This window comes from Plodia interpunctella, chromosome Z (genome assembly GCF_027563975.2).
Source record: "Plodia interpunctella isolate USDA-ARS_2022_Savannah chromosome Z, ilPloInte3.2, whole genome shotgun sequence".
Classification (NCBI taxonomy): domain Eukaryota; kingdom Metazoa; phylum Arthropoda; class Insecta; order Lepidoptera; family Pyralidae; genus Plodia; species Plodia interpunctella.
Window position 1 is genome coordinate 12,005,968 of NC_071324.2, and position 20,755 is coordinate 12,026,722.

At 35.1% G+C, this 20,755-nt stretch overlaps 2 protein-coding genes across 2 annotated transcripts; one reads left to right on the plus strand and one right to left on the minus strand.

Annotated features, from left to right (window-relative positions):
- Nucleotides 1-366: 366 nt before the first annotated feature.
- Nucleotides 367-2,915, plus strand: Pex16 (Peroxin 16). The gene has a single exon (XM_053767784.1). The coding sequence runs from the start codon at nt 615-617 to the stop codon at nt 1,599-1,601; it is 987 nt and encodes a 328-aa protein (XP_053623759.1). The 5' UTR covers nt 367-614; the 3' UTR covers nt 1,602-2,915.
- ArfGAP1 (ADP-ribosylation factor GTPase activating protein 1) lies at nt 2,906-19,989 on the minus strand. Its single transcript, XM_053767782.2, has 9 exons — nt 19,781-19,989; nt 19,539-19,706; nt 15,542-15,655; nt 14,457-14,608; nt 13,655-13,781; nt 9,354-9,476; nt 7,860-7,990; nt 7,216-7,359; nt 2,906-6,876 (listed from the first exon to the last, which is right to left on the minus strand). Exons 1-8 carry the CDS (start codon nt 19,838-19,840, stop codon nt 7,221-7,223), a joined length of 1,014 nt encoding a protein of 337 aa, XP_053623757.1. The 5' UTR covers nt 19,841-19,989; the 3' UTR covers nt 2,906-6,876; nt 7,216-7,220.
- Between the last annotated feature and the right edge of the window lie 766 nt (nt 19,990-20,755).

Sequence of the window (20,755 nt, forward strand, 5' to 3'; positions counted from 1 at the left end):
ACCTATGAATAGACTATCTCATATAAGTGACATGACGTTGGAAATCTGAGCATATCCGATGTGGGACAAAAGATATATATTAGAGTTCTGTCTCATTTCTTCTTGTGTTTTATATTTCGTATATGGGCGAAATGGAAGATATAATAAAGTTTATAGTTTTCTCTGTCCTTTACCTTTAAGTAGAGGAAAAATTAGACATTGCATGTCGTATTTTTCTCTCATTTGGTTACTCACACTGCCTTGTCGTCTTCAATTTTTTTTGTCTGTACTTGGACCTGGAGCCCTTTGCATTCGTACCTAATTAAAAGGTACAATGTCAATGTTTGACAAGCCGGTCTTTTCATTCATTCAATAGTCAACCAACCAACCAGTACCCTGTATCTGGGCTGGGTTGGGTGGCAATAGTAAGATTTTTTGTTACCTATCTAGCGATAATTTTGGTATTATTGGTTATTACAGTCAAAACAGTACGTTTTATTTGATTAATTTAAGTGAAATAGTGCTATAATAAATAAATATATTTACATTAATCATATCATAATTTGAAATCATAATAAACACTGAACTTTGCACTGACCTAAAGTAAACTTATCCTTCTAAACCACTTAGTAAATATGGATAAACGCCTTACAGTAAAGCAATTATACGAAATGTACAAGAAATGGGTCATAAATAACCCTGATCTGGTTACCGACGTGGAAACAGTTACGACATGGTCTTCTTACTTCGTGGCCGGAAAAATTAACAAATCCCCTATCGTATCGGAACTTGTGTATTCATTGTCGAAAATCTTGTCTCTGTTCAACGACAGGCTCATCAGGGAAGCTTATGGCGAAACACAATACTACACCTTTCGCGAACAGTTAAAGTTATGGTTAACGATAATTCACTACAGTGAAGTTTTCATTGAATTAGTGGCTAAAGATCGTTGTGGCTCACGTGGAAAGTGGACAATAGCGACGATATTGCAGCTGTTCAAATGCTCCTCCGCCCTCATTCTGCTGTTCAGGTATAAAGTGCTACCAATCCAGCACCCTCCAGTACCAGTTTTGCAAAGAAAGAAGTTTATGGAAGGCAAGGAGACTGATGAGAACTCCAATTCGTTTTTCACTCTGAAACGATCTGGACGTATTGTCCGAAGAGTCGATGGCGCCCCTCCAATATCATTGAGGGATTGGCAACCCATAAAAGTGAATGATGGCTTTGAAAATACTTCTAAAGAAGTTAAAGACCTAATATATGCTGAAACATTACATATATTGAAACCAATAATCCATCTTCTTGCAATGAGAACATTTGGTACTAAAGCATGGAAACAATGGCTTGTTGCGCTCAGTATTGATATAGCAAGCATGAGAATGTACACTAGGCACATGAAGGAGCTCTCTTATGAACAACGGCTGGAAATAAGCAGAAGAAAACTTGGATTAGTCTTATACCTGCTCAGAAGTCCTATGTATAACGGTTACTCAAAGAATGTAATAGAAGGGGCACTGACCTCTCTCTCAAATAAAATACCTTTCACGTCATTCATTTGTGGACCAATCATTCAGTATCTTAGTCATTGGCAGGACATTTACTTCTACATGTGGGCTTCGTAGTCCAACATTTAGTGTACCAGTAATCAATGTGTAAAGGAAAGGGTAGGATAAGAGCAGATTTATTTTAGACAATGCTTTCGATCCCTACAATTTTCGGTACCAACTAGTTTCCCATATGTTCTCATTTTTCCAGAGTTGATGACTAGTAAAATGAAATTGTGCTAAATTGGGATTCAAAGTTATATTTGCACCAATATAATGTAGTACAGCTATTCAAACTATTGATGCTGGTAGTCAGATAATGCTTATCATAAAAATGTCTTGTTATCCAACCTGAAGAAATGATGACATGTTAAATCACCAACTGCATTTTTTTAAAGCAAAATAATATACAGATATTTTAAAATGTAGGGATTGGGATATGGTGAAGGAACATGTGTAGGTTTAATGTTAATTGTTTTATAGTAATTAATACCAACTTAAGGCAAAATACGTGTATTATGTATAGTATAGCCAATTGATCCCAGAATTGACAACTATCTCATGACAACTATCTCATGTTATTGACAAATAAAATCGTATTTCTGTGCCTGTTTTGTTGTGATGCCAACTTGTGATATTTACATACTCTAAAACGGCACATATTTTTATTGAAACTAACATGAGAAATAGATATTGTTGAAAAAAAAAGATAAATCGCATGTGATCATCAATGAAAAACTCGGACTATAGTTTTGGTATAGTCTCACTAATTTTGAAAATTTTCTACAATTAGACTGGAACTATAGTATACTATTCTGTCGATTCTTAATCAATCGCATATGAGTGACGCATATTTTTCATTAATAAAGCATATATTTTTGCAATCAAAAATTATGACAATGCTATTTATTATACTTATAAGAATTTTACTAGGGTTAAGATATCTTTGTTGATCATTCCACTCTAACAGTGTTTCAATTATGGCAAAATTTTGTATACTATATTCATATTGTTGACACAGTAAACAGGTAGCGATGTACCGTTGTCGAAATTTTCAAGAATGCACTGAAATAGTAAGGAAGTATTCTCAGATATTTGGAATTTTCTTCTGATGATGAGAATTCTGAAATTTCTGATGAAAAATCTGTAGTCTAGCAGATTTCTCAACGGACGAAATTCCCTTAATAATTTCACAGATAATTTCTCAGCGGTACATGGCAAGTCACAAGCAATCTAATGTACATATCTGTTGTAGCACTATAGATATTGTTTATGGAAATCACTACGCATAAGCTACTATAACACTATGTTACCTGATTTTACTCACAATAATTGTGTTATTATATAACTTGTATGCAATCAAGGGGTTTAATAAAAGATAGTTTTATTGCATTAACTAGTGTTTATTTACCTTATAAACAATCAATGACACATCTTCAAGATCAAATGCAAGGGAAATAATCTATTACAGATATACTTGTAACATATATTTAGTTTACATATGAATGGGAACATCAATACAGCAACATTAACTGGACAACATGAAAGTATACACTGGCGAGAAAATGCAGCAATCTTAATTTTTACATTGCCATTTAGCGAGTGCTACGCCCACACTTCCTCACCTTCAAATCGATTTAATTCCCAAACAAAATCATGGCTGTGCACCTTAATTTTTCTGAATATAAAGTCGCCCTTTATGATCTAGTCCTTAATATGTTATCGTCTGATATTTTTTATTCAACATTCATTAAGTTTATTTAAGCTCATGGGGATTTTTAAACATTTTGTGGATAGAGCAAATTTCTAAAGGTCATCTATGTATGGTAGGATGACGTCCATTGAAAAGTGAGTTTTAATGCGTAACGTCCCCTATAGACATACTTTATACTGACAACAAATTATGGAACTGCTCGCTGTCATCTTTCGTCTTGTCATTGTAAAATATGTCTACAAAGGTACGCTTAAAGCTCACTTTTCCGTGAATATCCTCTTGCCGGGTGGGAGCGGTGCAGTAAGATTTGACACTCATTTATTTTCTAATATATAATTATTTCATACGACAAATATATGTTGTAAAACATCTCTTATATTACCAAGTTTTGTTACTACATTGTAATTTTTGAAGTCTACACATTAATTAGATATTTAAAACAACACATTTAATATGAGATGGGACACTTGCCGGTATCATCCTTACAACCAATAATTAAAAAAATACAGGACTAACTGACACCAGCTTTCTTTGAGCGTGTTATTACTAACACTGATGTCATCAACTCATATCGAGTATGATCTCGTTCGCGCGGACTGCATTTCAAAGCGTGTCATGAACGTACCGTTGTTAAGGTAAATAAACGAATACTTACAGAAACTTTGGATTACACAACGGCAATCTCAAAATTATCTGTACGGCTGTTGGTCTGATCCGAGCAAGTGTCCCTCCGCCTCTCTATCTACTTTAATAACAATTATCCAGCAGATATGACTCTTGCATTTTTAAAATATAACTACGCATAGTGAAATACAAATTTACATCATACAATATAATAGAAAATTAACTGTATACTCCATAAAAATATAATTTTGTACATAATTAAACCTTAATATTTCTTAAAAATTATAATAATAAGTAGCTACAATATAAAATATTATGCAATACACTAAACTATGTCTAACTTTAATAATTTCAGCGTTATAATTTATAACAAATTTCGATTGCTTTTATAATTTATTTTATTATCAGAATTGTAAAGCTTAAAATGACACTTCAATTGCTAATAAAGCCTTTTTAAAGCGAAAGTTTTGATAGCTAGCTCATTACAGCCGTCCAAACCTGAATTCGACATAGGAGAGGTCGGTGATTTTATATTTATTTGAAAATTTACCAAAATTGGCACAAAGCCATGTGAATTGGTAACTATGGTTTGTCTGCGCAGTATACGATTTCTAGGCCGTTGTGCTATTGCGCAGGTAAGCCATAGACAGGTCGAAATTCTTGTAACGAGCATGACAATAGGCTGACTTTTAGGCCGATTTAAAAATGTGTTTTGTCTCTTTCTGTCAATGTCAAATACATAGTTCAAAACATGCTTTCTCTTTTATTTTAACAAGAGTCGGAATACCACTTAAACTAGTCGCATAATTAAAATCGAAAATATCTATAAAAATAAAATAATAACCTAAATATGGAGGATTAGGCTTGGACGGCCGATGTTTACATTTTACCGTGAATTAATTTAACCTAATAAATTGATATTCGGGGGTTAACATATATTACATCTAATTACATTATAAAACAGTTTTAAAAACACATCTATTTTATTCAGGGTCAATAAACTCTTAAGAAAATAAATGCTTAGATCTGTGCTGAATACACGCGACGCTTTCGTTGCTTAGGAATAAATTATTTTCCAAATAATCAAATCAGAAAACGAAATCCTGTCGAAATGTTGGGAGTCGGAAAAGCAAGTCTACACATTGATCAGAAAAAAATTCATCGAGTGCCTGTCAAGAAATTGAGGGAATTAAATGTGGGCGCTGTCTCCTGTTGGCTGGAGACACTGGGTGTTCATCAAACAATCTTGACAACTCCATTTGGTATTGCAATGTCAAAAAAATGTTCGTCACAAATCTAATTTTTATTTTCTCGACCGACTGTTGGGGCTTCTATGACTGTGATATGACACATGTCACAAAACATTCCTAATATACTTTGATCAGAACAAAAATCGCGTAACTAATAAAATGTACAATCTATTGTTTGAATGTTAATTCGTCAGAATTAAAGTACATTGAATCATAATGCTTTTATTATTTTTAGATACATTTATGCATTTCATTTATTCTTAGTTAAATATTGCCAATCCCGTAAGCCCTGGCTTTAACCTGTTAACTCTTTCATTTTATATGACTTCCTTTACCTTGCTAAATGTAGGCACAATTGACAGACGGAAAGACAGATACATATTTATATTTTTAAATTTAAAATTAATATGAGAGTGAAGAGGTCTTCAGAGAGGATTACATATAGTACGTATTAATAAAATCACATATATTTTTAATTGGGTTAATTTTGGCAAAGATTATTTATATAAATTTATATCATTGCTCAAATTAAAAATACGGTTGTAGCCGTGTCGTATATGGAGGTAAAATTAATGGAAGGTAACAGAGTAGTATGGAATGTACTCCATCGACAAGAAATCTAGTTTAATACTGTCAAATAACAGGATGTTAAAACATAGAAGCTTTAAATATATCATTGCTAAAAAGTTTGTATGCGAAATCCATGTTACACTTTAAGCAAATATCTCGGTATTTGTAATATTCATAACACATCGATTCATAACAAAATAATCTAACGTTTATTTAGTTATGTCTAACGTTAGTTACAAGGTATAAGTATATATAAAACATACGCACGTTATGGTGAGCCCAGATCTTCACGAATAGTTTCACGAGGCCATACAAACTGTCGCGAACTCTTCCGTTTCCATAGCAAGCGAAAGAGATAGCAATAAATCGTTCTAATAAATACGAAGACTTGTCACAAAATGTCAAAACATTTCGCAAATTCCCGAAAACACACGCATGTATGGGCGCACACCACAAAAAAATTGCTATGAATATTTTACAGCTAGCTTTTGCCAGCGGATAGATTTACAAGCCGAATATGGTATATGAGTACCTATACATACATACAAATATAATAAAGGATTTGCTAAAACAACGTATATAGATAACAATATGTTGAAATAACAATAATTATTATTTACATTACGGGTTTAAAAAGAAATATCTACTCGAAAAATATATATTTTTTAAAATATTTGTTTTTAAATTCGAGCGAATGTCAGTTTAAAAACAAAGATTAGCCGTCGAAAAGGGGATTATAATGTCTTGTCTTCATTGAAGTACATATAAATAAATATTAAATAGGTTAAAATATAGAATTAGGTGATCTGTCTGAATATAGAATAGGTTACAAAAAACTGTGAACTTTCAAGTTTTAACAATACCAACTGATACTAAAAATCCATAACAAACAATTAGAGATTACAAATCTTTTCAATTAAATATAAATATTTCATATACGATTATTGGAAATTAACTATTTAGGTAGGGGGGGGGGGGGCTTTAAAATTAGGTAGGATAGTACACAGAATGGATTAAGCCGTAAATTGTATTCATTTTTGTCAATCTAATTAGACAAAGTAGTAATGACGTCGCTAATTAACAGACACCCCCTTATCGACCCACACACAAACAGTATTCTAAACAATGATAGATTTGCTTAAGAATAGAAATTGCGCTACAGCATTTAGCTAAACAATCTTCGAATTGTGGAAATCTGAAACGGAAAAAGTTTTGTCCTTTTTATTACCCATAGCCGGTGAAACGTGTAGGATAAGTTTTCTTCGAACTCCATATTTCAAACTAACTTTTACCTGCGGCTTTGCCCGTGTGAATTTCCTTTCTAAACAAAAATCAAAGTAAAATCTCAGTAATTTTATTATTGTCAATATCTCGTGTTCCAAGCAACGGATCGCGATAAAACCTATATCATATTTTAAGTTAGACCATCCGCTATACAACTGTGAAAAATCACATTAGATTCAGTGTTTTTCGCGTGATATGCGAACAAACATACACACATACAAAAATTCTTAAAAACCCTTAGTATACCAACCACATTTAGTTATTGAGCCAGTCCCAAGACTCTTCGTCCTTCTTACTGGGAGGTGGGCTGGAGACGCCCACCTGCGACAAATCGCGAGCGTCCAAATTATTCCGGGTAGCCACCGACTCCTTCCACGGCTGGGTTTGCTCGTTCCTGAAAAATATATAATATTAACATCCCCACTGCTGGGGCACTGCCCTTCCTTACGGATGGGTAAAAATTATGACCATAGAGTTTACTCTGTGGTCATAATATTTACCCATAACCCATAACATGGGCCCATTACGGATATGCGGGTTTTAACACTGCGTATACAACCGGAAATAACGGCTATACGTGCCCTCCGAAGCATACAGCTCATGAAAATTTTGATCACCCATCCAACGACCGACCATCGTGAGAGTGACTTAACCGCCACTATCACAGGCCGAGCGCGCTAAGCACCGCGCCATTGAGATCGTACTACTACATTATCTATATACCGACTTATTTCATTTTATAAACATGTTTGTACATATTGGTCTAACTCCTTGCATACCATAATTGTTTAAGTTGAACACTTTAGTGCGCGCCAATAAATAAATAAATGAATGAATGAATGAATGAATAAATAAATAAATAAATAAATAAATAAATAAATAAATAAATATTACCACTGGGAGTAGGGCTCAGACGTGGAACTCTTCATGGCACCATAGCTTTGCGACTGGTAGTGTCCAGAGTTCGATGCCCGGCGCGTCTCGGTCGTCCCGCCCAAAGAGTTCCATCCACCACGGTTGTTCACCTAAACACAATATTGTGGTACAGAGCAATCGAGACATATGACGCTACATACAAATGGCGGCTCGTCCCGGCTTCGCTCTGGTAGAAACATAATAAATTTTACACCTAAACCTTCCTTAGGAATCACGCTATCTATTGGCGAAAACCACATAAAAATCCGCGTAGTATTTTTGAGTTTACCGCGAAAAGAAAGACGCAGCAGGATAGGATCCTAACTAATATTATAAATGCGAAAGTAAGTTTGTTACCTCTTCACGCTCTATCTACTCAACCAATCTTCTTCAAATTTTGCATACATGTAGTTTGAAGTATGGAGAAGGACATAGGGTACCTTTTATCCGGGAAAAATAACTGTTCCTGTGGGAAAATATCGCTGGCGAAGACGCGAGAAAAAACTAGTATATTATAAAACAAAGTTATAATATTTAAGAAAAGGGTACAACAAAGGCTGAAAATAAATCAACAACTTGAAAATAAATCCAATAATACGTTTGCAGTATCGTGTCCTTCAGTATGAGAGGGGAACGTGGGCTCTGACGCTAAACGGCTGAAGAAGAAACCGGGGAAATCATCGTAACGCGTATCATGTTTTGTGACAACCCTAACTGAATTGTCAACGCTGGCTACTATATTGTCTAAAAATAATGAAATGAATTTTTAAATAGTGTACTCAATAAAGCTTTCAATAAAATCAATTTGAAGCAATCATTCCCGTTTCATCCGCTATTTTCGCCGAGAAACAAATAATTTATTAATGAACATTGGAACATTTACAATGGAATGAAATGATTTAAATCACTAATATTTATTTACAATACAATTACAATATGATTATTTAAGATAATTTTATATTTGTATGCCAAATAGGCTGAATGTATGGAACTTTTAAAACACAAAAAAACAATTTTGTACCCATTCAATGCAAATAAATTGTTTCCTTCCTTCCTTCCTTCCTTCCTTCCTTCCTTCCTTCCTTCCTTCCTTCCTTCCTTCCTTCCTTCCTTCCTTCCTTCCTTCCTTCCTTCCTTCCTTCCTTCCTTCCTTCCTTCCTTCCTTCCTTCCTTCCTTCCTTCCTTCCTTCCTTCCTTCCTTCCTTCCTTCTTTCTTTCTTTCTTTCTTTCTTTCTTTCTTTCTTTCTTTCTTTCTTTCTTTCTTTCTTTCTTTCTTTCTTTCTTTCTTTCTTTCCGATATCGATGTCCCCGGACTTGTGGAATACAGATCCAAGTTAAGCTGGATATTTAACGCCCATTATATACCCAATTTCTTCCCAGAAAAAGAAGCATGGGCAAAACCAACCAATTGATAGGTTTGCGGCGGACCCATCTATGAACATAAATATTCACTATCCTTTAATCGATACTTACTTTGTCAGTAACGGTGGTGGCCATTTCGGTGACCTTTTGCGTGGCGATGCCACCGTACCGGACCGCGCTCTCTGTGGCCGTGCGGGCCGCTTTTGTCACAGACGACGCGAACATTGACCAGCCCTGCCGGAAAATACATTATTTTGAGATTTTCATTACCGTCATCAATTAATATACTAATTCAAATACAAAACTCTTTATTCAAAGATTAATGACACACAAAATCAAATCATTTATTCAGAAATTGGACCTTCATATGTATTTCTTTTTCACGTCATATTCTAAATCAAATTATATTTACCAAAACTACAAATTATTAGCATATCGGAACGACCACTGCTGAAAATAAATGCCGAAAGAAAATCATTCAAACAGTGTCGGTCCCTATCATGCTTGAAGGGCTTACCGTTTTTGAAATATAAATGTATCATTTTTTATCAGTTATATAACAATGTAAGTACATAATAAAGTATATTATGATTGTGATCGAAGGCTGATGAAAAAAAAATATATATGTACAATTAACCAAAAGAAAAACTTTTAATAAGAGTTCGAGCTGACCAGTTCCCCCGGCAGCACCCGTTCACGAGTTGACGCATGAGTCAGCCATCGCGAAGCTCAACCACAATAGATACATCAACTAAAAAAAATACTTAAAGCTAAGACAGCTGCCGACTTCCAAAGCGCAAGTGAAGAAGCGGCGCAACAAACTTTACAGCAGACTTTTCTATGTCTATTAACAAATGTGGGTAACCCACTGGTGGGGCATTGGTACACAGTGCGTGATAGACGCATTAGGCCTATTTGAAATGAATGGATTGTCTGTGTTTGCGTTTTGTGTAAAACGCGATAATGTACAGAGGCAAAGTATTTCTTACAAAATAAGATATACGCCTGTACTTTTTCCACTGCTGAGAAGAAATGCCGAAAGAAAGTCATTTAAACAGTGTTGCTCCCTATGCACAGAATTACTTACCATTATTGTTTTATACATAAACGATAAACGAACGATATTAATTCACAGATACAATCATTTCCAACATAAAAACTCAAATTTTAATCCACAATATACATCATTTATCTGATAAGCTGTTTAATTAAAACGTTCTTAATTTGATGAACACATATGCGCAGGCCGAATGTACGGACTATCGATTTATCGGCTACGAAGCTGTTGCCGAGGTAAAACAGATACACAGACACACTACTGGCTAGACCAGCGATTTTTAGTATTCACTAGCGGTCCGTCCCGGCTTCGCTCGGGTAAAAATACATAATAAATTACACACCTAAACCTTCCTTAGGTATGAAAACCAATTCGAATTATAAAAATGAAACTAGTAATATATTTTTCTTTTTTTTTTAATCAACGAAATCATAAATAAAATACTTTGCGTTTCATTTTCATATCTAAAAGTATAATTCTCACACATTCCCATTATCCTCAGGAGAATTACGTCCAATGATTTGTGTAATTGAATCACCTTGTTGCCTTGCGGGGTGTTCTTTAGGTAGACAAATTTTTGTGAAATTTCTGGTCGAACTAAATCACCGGAGCGGACTTATTATGAGAAGCAAGACCAGATGGCGCAGCTCGGATCGGCTCCAAACGAAGGAACTCCTCAACCGTTTACAGCACGGACATGGGTTTTTTGTCAGACGTTAAATGCCACAAGATCTCTCTGACAACAATAAAAACTTGTGGCAAAATTGTTATTTTGGTAAAAAAAAAACTTGTTCACACTTAAAAAATAACGTATAACATTCGGCGGTGATTTTACATCCAACCACCTGACTGACGTCAACCCTACTGCTTCTAGAATGTAACACGACACTACTAAGTCTTTATTAATGCCTAGATGTTGCCCAGGGCTTCGCTCCCGTGAGATTTTTGAGATAAAAATAGCCTATAGCAATCGTGGATAATGTAACTTTCTAATGGTGAAAGAATTTTTGAAATCGTTTCGGTAGTGATTCGTAGATTACCCGCCTCAAACATACAAACTTTTGTGAGTTTTTGATGTTTCAGGCGGGTAATCTCCGCTTACGCTTACCTCTTTATAATAATAGTATAGATCAATGTCTAAAAGGACCGAAACACACATCTCCATAGATGTTCTCAATACAGGAGGGTTCAATTGATTGAACACAGATGGCGTGCAGTTTGAGAGGTTTTTGAGAGATAAATTCAGTTGCACAGATACAAAACTGGATAGATATTGCAAGAATGTAGACGGAATATTCGTCTCCGTAACCAAACAGGATAATGACAAAGACATAAGATTATTTATTTGCAAAAACATGAGTTTACATTAGTTATTTACAATGCGGTGTTAATCAACTAAATCCTACAAACTGTAAAACTTAATCCTACATGTTTCACCGGCTATGGATATGCAAATACAATAGTGAATCGTAAAAACATTGTAGTATCTCAAAATAGACAATTAGCAAAAAACGAATTGTGACTTTGTCTATGTCATTAAAAAATATATTATTCAAATTCGACTGATAGATTATTCATTTATTTAAAAATATACATATTCTGACGAAAAAGGTGTTACATCTTACCGCCTATATTATATTATACTATAGGAGGAGCTAAGTAGATGTAAGGTTATAATTTAATTAAAGGTTAACTAAAGGAGTCTCATTACATGGCGACCCTGCCAAGATCAGCTTCGCGGAAAATTTATCGGGTGCGTTTGCTTTAGGCATCAGTCACCCCTGATAGGAGACATATACATTTTATATATCAAGATTTTCTTAGTCCCAAAGACTCCACTAGTTAGGGGAGACAAAAACCTAACATTCCTTCCTTTTATTTTCATATAAAAGTTTGAGGTTTTAAGTCCGCCATTTACAAGTTTTTGTAATAAAGTCAAATAATTAAATAAATAACAAAACAAACAGTGGTCTATCCGGACCTACATCAACGTCAGTGAGTGCAATTAAAACATGCTTGTTTGAAAATTTCAGCTCGTTGCAAAGCCTTCAAATTCAATTCGAGCTTGCAATTTGCGTCGCGCTGTGCACGTAACCGACAATCCGATACCATAACAAAATATTTACAACGTATTGTGCAGTAATGGCTGCCAGAAACTTCAAAGGCTTGTGAAATTTCGTTTACAAATCCAGTCAACAGCTTACGTAGTTTCGTTCGAGTAGCAGCGGAACTCCGCTGCGCTCAGGGGCTTCGCTCCCGTGGTAATTTTGGGATAAAATAGCCCTATGTGTTATTCTAGATTATTTTCTACCCGTGTACCAACTTTTATAACAATCCGTCCAATAGATAATGCGTGAAGATGCAACAAAAAAAAAACAAACTCACTTTCGCATTTATACTATTAGTCGGGATTGGGATAACACATTTGTTTTTTATTACCACTTCGCTCAGACATTTTTATTACCAATTCTCTGGCATACTCCATTTAAAAATATATATCTTTGTTTTTCTCCACGGTTTTGAGCTCAATAATGATGGAACCAAATTCAATGAAATAGAGATACTGCTGGCAAACCTAGGTATCAGAGACAAATAATTATCACTGTGCACACAGAGGTTCACCGTACCTTAATAAACCATCCTAAAGAAAATAGTCAAGTCTGGTCTAAGGTTATTCTGATGTCTCGTCAAATAACGAGCTAGGCTACTGTTTCCCTGTCGTGGTTCTTCACTAATCTTGTCGACACTTTATGAATAAAGTTTGTAAACTCAGATCATATATCTATATTCACATGTACCCAAACAGACACTAGTTGATTGCTGACCAAATAATTATTTTATTGGTCGGCTTTTATTTGAATTGCTTACCATTGCCATGATTGTTTGCAGAACAAGAATTGCAGCCTCAATATTATTATTGCCAAGCAAATATTTGTCTGCTCGCTTTATAGGCAGATATGATTTACTGACCGAATATTAATTACCGTAAAAACATTTATTAGAGGTACACAATTAACAAAATTTATTAGAGGTTTCTTATATCAATGTAACTGGCTAATAATAATGTACTCGACAGGAGTTTCCATAGTTATGGAAAAATTACACACACACAGCAATAAAATGTGTGTTGATCTTGTCACAATAACATAAATGAATTTTATCTGAGATCTTTATTTAATTATAGATTATATTATTTAATTATAGAGCCATTAATTAGTTCGAAGGTGCTACAATTGATATTATAACATACTATATACCGTGTCAATCTCAACATTGACGTGGCAAAATCATCGTTTTGGCGAACGATGGAGCCATGACATTTAAAAAAAAAAATTCTTCATAAAATGAAACTCACCGAGGCGAGCGAAGCCAGCGTATTGTCAACCATTTCATTGCCGCTGTGAATGGGAGACATTGGCGTCGATTGGGACTGCTTGGGAATGTTCCCGAAACCGGTGTACCGCCCGCTCCCATACTCGGTGCTGTTAAGTTAACATATCAATATAAACAAACTAGCGGTTTTCCCGGCAACGGCAAAATATACACTGAAACCTACCTCAGGAGTCACACTATCTAGTGGTGAAAACCTCTGTCCGGTAGTTTTTGTGTTTATCGCGTTCAAACAGAATAAGAGATGCGAAAGGAGGACTTCTTTTTATAATATGTAAGTTTTCTTCTTCATAGTCGTATTCCTCATGGCTGAGGGTCATGGTCATTACGTGGAATGAAACACACACAAGTGTCTTGGCATCATGCCAAGAGAGAGGCATAATGGAGTGGTTTGCCATTGCCTTTCACATTTCACACACAAGTTAATAATAATCAACCAGTGTGCAGGTTTCCTCATGTTTTCCTTCGCCGGAAGCAAGTGGTGGTCGATGAAAACTACTGTACATGAGTCAGATTGGTAAACAAACTCATGTGGCACGGGTAGGATTCGAACCTGGGACCTTCGCCACCACCGCTTCAGAGGAATAGCTATATGTATTTATGAATCAATTAGGTTCTAGGAACCCCTCGCACTGATTAAACAGCACGTCCGACGTATTTGACGGCGCAAAAGTGAGGCGTACACTCTTCCTCATCTGAGCGTTACTTCCGCTGGTGTAAAGCGTCAGAGCCCTGAGTCCGTTTTCCTACTCCTTCGAGAGACTTACTGGTAGCTGATATTGTTGTCGGAGCCACTGCTGTGCAAGTTGTCGCCGGAGGAGTAGAAGTCTCGAGATTGGCTCCATTCTGACGGCTTCTCCACTGTGTCCGGCTTGTAGTCGGTGGGGCTCCATTGGCGACCCTCGGCTAGGGCTGTTATCTGGTAAAGGGAGTGAGGGACTGTCGAAACTGGCGCGTATAAGGCACGGGTCGCGAATACGCGAGATTCGCTCGCTTGGCGTATTAAATTGAGACGATTCGCTAGGGTCATCGTTTTTAATTTCTCAATAAGTAGTCAAATTGGCATAACCCAATTTTTGGTCATTGCCTTGCGAAGTTGAAGTTTTTTGTGTAGAAGAAGATGGATTCATGAGCTGGGCACTCAACGCATAGGTTCTTAAGTTTCATACTTTGATACCAACATTACAAAAATATAAAAATACATTTTATTTATTTATGCGCTATAACGAAGTTTTCTCAAAAATTGAATTATATTTACTTTTTGTAAAAATAGAGCTCAAGGTTTAACGGCATTATAGAATCATGCCCTATCCCGCAGCGAAATCGCGTAAGTTTCGCTTCAACGCGTGAGACTATTCGCGCCAATTTGAACACCTCCATATAGTTAGCTGACGCAATAAACGCGAGCGAATCGTGCGGGATTCGCCTCAATTTGAACAGTCCTCGCCGAAAATCGTTGAAGGTGCCGTGGCCGAAATCAACTTTTACAAGTCAATTATTTTATAATTGATGACATAATTTATTTGTGAACATATTTTATTAAGTATACACATAAATAATATTGAGAGTGTCTGTCTGTCGTGTTTTAACAAGGGTATAGGTCTATAGTGTAACTAGAGTGTGGAAATATCGGGATAAAATACATTGTATCCCGATATTTCTACGGGAGTTGTGGCGCTTTTTCTAAATTACATAAGCCACACAGAAACAATGTAGCTTCTTAATAGTGACATAATTTTGAAAGGCGATTGATTAATTGAGACGATAAACCCCACAAACTTACAAGTACACTTTCACGTCATAATATAAATGATGATTAGTATTGACGTAGATCAGTGTAAATGTGACTTACCTTCTGTCTGTACATGGATGCAGCCTTAGTGTTGTATTTCTGGGGTATGGTCATATCGGGCCTGTAATCCAGCTGGCTCTCGAAGAATTCACGCGCCTTCGCATTTCCGCCAACCTGTTGCGTAAAAATAAATAAATCCTACAAAAATCATAACTAAACTTTACAGTTTAGTTATAATTACTTATATACTTGTTATTATTAACTTTCGCTCACGCTTGACGAAACGCAATAGAAAATGTTAAATGTCTGGCTGAGGGTTGTGGTCGTTACGTAGAATGAAACACACACAACTTCCTTGACACTACTGATGGAGTGGTTTGCCAATGCCTTCTCCATTTCACACACAAGTTAATAATCAATCAGTGTGCAGGTTTTCTAAGGATGTTTTCCTTCATCGGTAGCAGGTAGTGGTCTATGAAAACTATACATGAGTCAGATTGGTATACAAACTCATGTGGCACTAGTAGGATTCGAACTTGGGACCTTTCGATGCACAGGCGTACACCTTTCAAATTCCGCTTCAAATATCAGGTATGTTTGTGTTATTTGTGGTGTAAAAAATATCAAAGATTGCCGAGTTCCATCGGAATGCTGCTAGACGCAACCAGAGGTCTTGCTTATCCTAGAACTATTTTGTTGGTAGACAACTACCTCAATGGAATATGAAAAAAAAAAAAAAAACAAAGTTAAACACAAAATATATTGTGCAATCATCTTGTGTATTCTTCTAGTCTTGTTCTGATGTGGCATATGAACCGAGTCGGCCAATTTGAACCAGTTAATACAATAATGCACTCAAACACGATTGGCACGACGAAGCGGGAATAAGATATACTTATAATAAAACTATAACTGGATAGATGTCCACAGTTCACAGAATCATTCATCATCGAAAGCATTTTCGTCGAAAAAATTTTTTAAGCTTGAATAAAATAATCGGTAAATTCAGTTTTGCTTTCCATAATTAGGTTAGGTAAGAACATGACAATAAAGTAACTTGAGATATAAAAAAAAAATTCGGCGAAACTTGCTTTCGATGAAGTGATTCTGTGTGAACTGGGGTGTCCACAGTTCACATAATCACTCGTAACTAAACTATCTGTATATAGGAGATATTTACGAAAAATTATAGGATTGGTAAATAAGTTTTTTTTTTTACAATTATTTAGCATTGCAATATTAGGTGCGTAACAATATCAATATTTAAATAATATGATGAAAAAAAAATCTGGAAACGAGTGGTTGTTTCCCGCTCGATTCCAAATTTCTTTATTAAATAAAAAATATATATTATTTTCAAAATATCAGTATTTATTAAAGTCGCCGGAACACAAATATTAAATTCACCAGTACAAAATATCGCAAAGCAGAAAATACACAGTCAATTGATTTTTCAGTATCAAATATCATCAAATATTCCTGAAAGAATATTTCGTAGTTTGTAGCTTGTGAGAAATAACTATAAATATAAAGATTGACGAGAAAAAGTGCCTGTGAAGGTCTAATTTCTGAATAAATGATTTGAATTTGAATTCGCCCCAGCGTTTCTTCACAGACTTATTTTGTAAATTAAGTATATTTTTACTTTTCTCTTATTCGAAGTTAAATGTTACATTAAAAAAACAAAGTTGGATAAGAATCAATTCCTTATTGTGAAAACATTTCATATATTTAAATATTTCGGTTATAATTCTTTTTGTTCTTGCCATCCTCTTTCTTGCAATGTCATTTTAGAATTCCTCTACAATGTCAAATACAACTTTTCAAATCGGTTATGAGAAAAGTAAAAATAGAAGCAGTTTTCATATATACATGGACTATAAAAACATAGAAAAACCAGGACACTGCCTTTTGAGGGTCGCGTAAAAGAATATTCGCAGAGCTATAAAACAAAATCGAGTTATGGCCGTTGTTAATTGAAATAGAACCTTCGGTCACAGCGGGGCCCTCGCACAATTGAGACACTAAAGAGACTACAATCAATCAATCAATCTACGAGGATGTTGACCATCTGAATAAAATAGTCCTGTCCAACTGATTTCGTTAAAAACTTACTAATAGATTGGTTGAAAGTGAATTATTTCCAAATTTGTTCTAAAGTATTTATTTAATTATTATCATCAATAGTTGTGTATGTTTGATGTATATTTCTATAAAACTATACTTTTCTAGCCGCAAACAGTGTCTGGGCTAAGCCTGTGACAGCCGGACGGACAGACATGATCGAACTAAGGCTAAAGAGTTCCTTGTATACTTCGGAACCCTAATAAAAAATACAATAACCAACTTTACAGAACTAAATGATCTAATATCGTTCCTAAAACAGCAATCAATATACAATATAGTTCGTCTATAAATAGTTCCTTTGTGGAGTACTCTCAGAAAATACATTTGTATCAATCAAAAGCTTTTATCAAGAATTGGACCAGATTCAGGTCCATGTTACTGAGGTATAACTGGGTCACGTAAAATAAAATATAAATGCTGGTAAACCACTGCAAAAAGACAAACTTTGTGTTTGACACAATAAGGAGAAGGGAAATTGTATTTTATAATAAAACCAGTGTTCCCTTTGTTCACCGTTGGAATATTTCTATCACTTTTGGGAAATGACTTTGTGAAATAAATTCTTGTTTTGTATATTCCTATTTTGCACGGTTTCGGCAAAATGTAGCCTATGTTACTCTACACCATTCCAACTTAACTTATTACTTAGTTTTGACGTGAAAGAAGTTGTCACATTTCTTTATTTTCTATTTATTTATTCATTCAATAACAATGTGTTATCGATTTTCTTGTTGAAGTCCTATGTCGAGCCTATTAAGGCAGCAGAGGGAAGTTTATTTCATAGTTTCAGTGAACATTACTTAACTCAAACTATGCAATAAACTTCCCTCTAATGATCACTCAAACTGTGGAATAAACTTCTTGGCATTAACATGCCAAGGGTAGCAAGTGACAGGAAGAAATGAGGAAGGATTTGGAGGAAGCATAAGTCAATAAGTGAAAAAAAAGAGCTCATGCAGTGAAAGTAAAGTATGTAAATAACTAAAAATAAAGTGACAATAAAAGCAAATTTATTTCATAGTTTTCGAAGGAAGCAAGCAGCTACACCTAGACACGCACAACCCATTTGTTTATAGTCAAGAAATACAAACAAACAAAGCAAAAAGCATAAATCCTACTAATATTATAATGCAAAAGTCTCTGGTTACAAAGTTAAATTAAAATTACTCTTTTACACAAAATCTGTTGGATTGGTTGTAATAAAAATTTGGTACACAATTCAATATAAAATAAATAAATAAATATTAGGACAAATCACACAGATTGAGCTAGCCCCAAAGTCAGTTCGAGACTTGTGTTATGGGATACTAACTCAACCATACTATATTTTATAACAAATACATTAAACATCCAAGACCCGGGTCAATCAGAAAAATATCATTTTCCATCATGACCCAACCAGGGATTGAACCCGGGACCTCTCGGTTCAGGGGCACTCACTTTACCACTGCGCCACCGAGGTCGTCAAAATATATATGTATAACCTGGAATAACAAATAGCTATAGCTTCTTGTACTCTACTGGGCAGGTTAATATTTGAAAATGAGGTTTTCATCATCTATTTAATCTATTTATCAAAATACAGAATCAATCTATTTATCAAAATACAGTAGACCTACTTGGAAGTGAAGTGAAAAGAACCTTTCGAAATTGGCAAGTTTCACAACAAAGATAGGACATCAATAATTTCAAGACTAACCTTGACACTGAGCCTTCACATCAGTTATATGGTTTTCTTTTAGCTGACTGTCTCCAAAAGCCAACATATTCTGCTACACATTATGGATCAAAATAAAGATTTTTTTTTCTAATTAAAAGTACTTACCTCTACAATGGTTTTTTTAATCAGACAATTTGCTAATAGGTAGTAAAATAAGTTTTCAATCGCTATATTGCTAATACACCAACATGAGAAATAAAACACACTTACCATCATCTTTTCCAATTCGATGTCCTTCCATTTATCCATGGTAACTGACCTCACGAACGATAAGTGGACTCCTAGGCTGCGGTGAACGCCAGAACACTCCAAGCAAATCCATATTCCGTAGGTTACGGACACCCACTGAGGGTTTAGCGAGCCGCATTCGAAACATTTCTAAGAAAAAACAAAAATATCATCATGATTTTGGATTCCATACGGAACGGGATATCTCGACGAAAACTACTCACATGGTTTTCGTCTATTGTCCGGATTGAGTTCAGTTTACGACGGGTACGTGGCGAAGCCATATCTTCAAGTGGAAGTCAGAATAATAGTGACTGCGCGATTTCACAAGAGTTTCGCGCAAACAATCTTCCACACAATCTACTACCACTGAGTGGAAATTTCAAATGCCTTTTCAACAAGTCGACTTGGCATCCATAAACTAGAATGTTTACTTTTTAAAAGGGACAACGGGTACGGATACCTCAAAAGAGGAATAAAGTACTAGATTAACATGGCCGCCACGAAATAATAAACTGTGGGCGCACACGTTCGGTTTCTGATTCCATGTCTGTCGGTACTCATATATTCGGAATTACTTCCCTGATTTTGTATTTGGAATCCAACCAAATTCCAATCCGACCAGCAGTACTGCGACTATAGCAGCATTTTTTTTTTAAGTTCAAGAGAAGTTCAACAGCGATTTTCTAATATATATTATTAATAATCGAATTTTCTTTGTTACATAAATTAAAATATTAATATGTTCAAAATTGGCGGCTGCGCATAGTAGACAAGGAAAAAGGCCTTCGCCATAATCCTATACATTCCTACAAAACTTTTAAAAGGCTAAAAATATGGTTTAGCCAAGGAATTAGTAGGTACTCCGTTAGTACACTTATTAAATCCATGGCTTAAAAGCTAAATAAATTTTAGCCTAAAAGTTAAATAAAATATCTCCGTCTCACTCTCTGACTCTTCTTGTCAATTTCAAATTTATAAAGTGCGATATTGGTAAAACATACCTTAGCTTAAAGTAGGTATGTTTTAACTTTTTTAAAATGAATAACGGGGTACGTGTATAAGCTGTAACTTAAAGAATGAATATCAAGATCACTCTAAACTTGATACTCGATTTATCAGAAACTCTATGACGTAGGCACTCCAGCTCGACTGATTAGTCTAATGCATAGACAATTATATTTTTAATAACTACCATT

Excerpts from the sequence above, each read along its gene's own strand:
- ArfGAP1 (XM_053767782.2), bottom strand. The coding sequence starts at position 19,840 with ATGGCTTCGCCACGTACCCGTCGTAAACTGAACTCAATCCGGACAATA. Across the intron at positions 13,782-14,456 it reads GACAACAATATCAGCTACCA|CACCGAGTATGGGAGCGGGC; the intron begins GTAAGTCTCTCG and ends TTAACTTAACAG. Across the intron at positions 7,991-9,353 it reads CCACCACCGTTACTGACAAA|GTGAACAACCGTGGTGGATG; the intron begins GTAAGTATCGAT and ends TATTGTGTTTAG.
- Pex16 (XM_053767784.1), top strand. The coding sequence starts at position 615 with ATGGATAAACGCCTTACAGTAAAGCAATTATACGAAATGTACAAGAAA.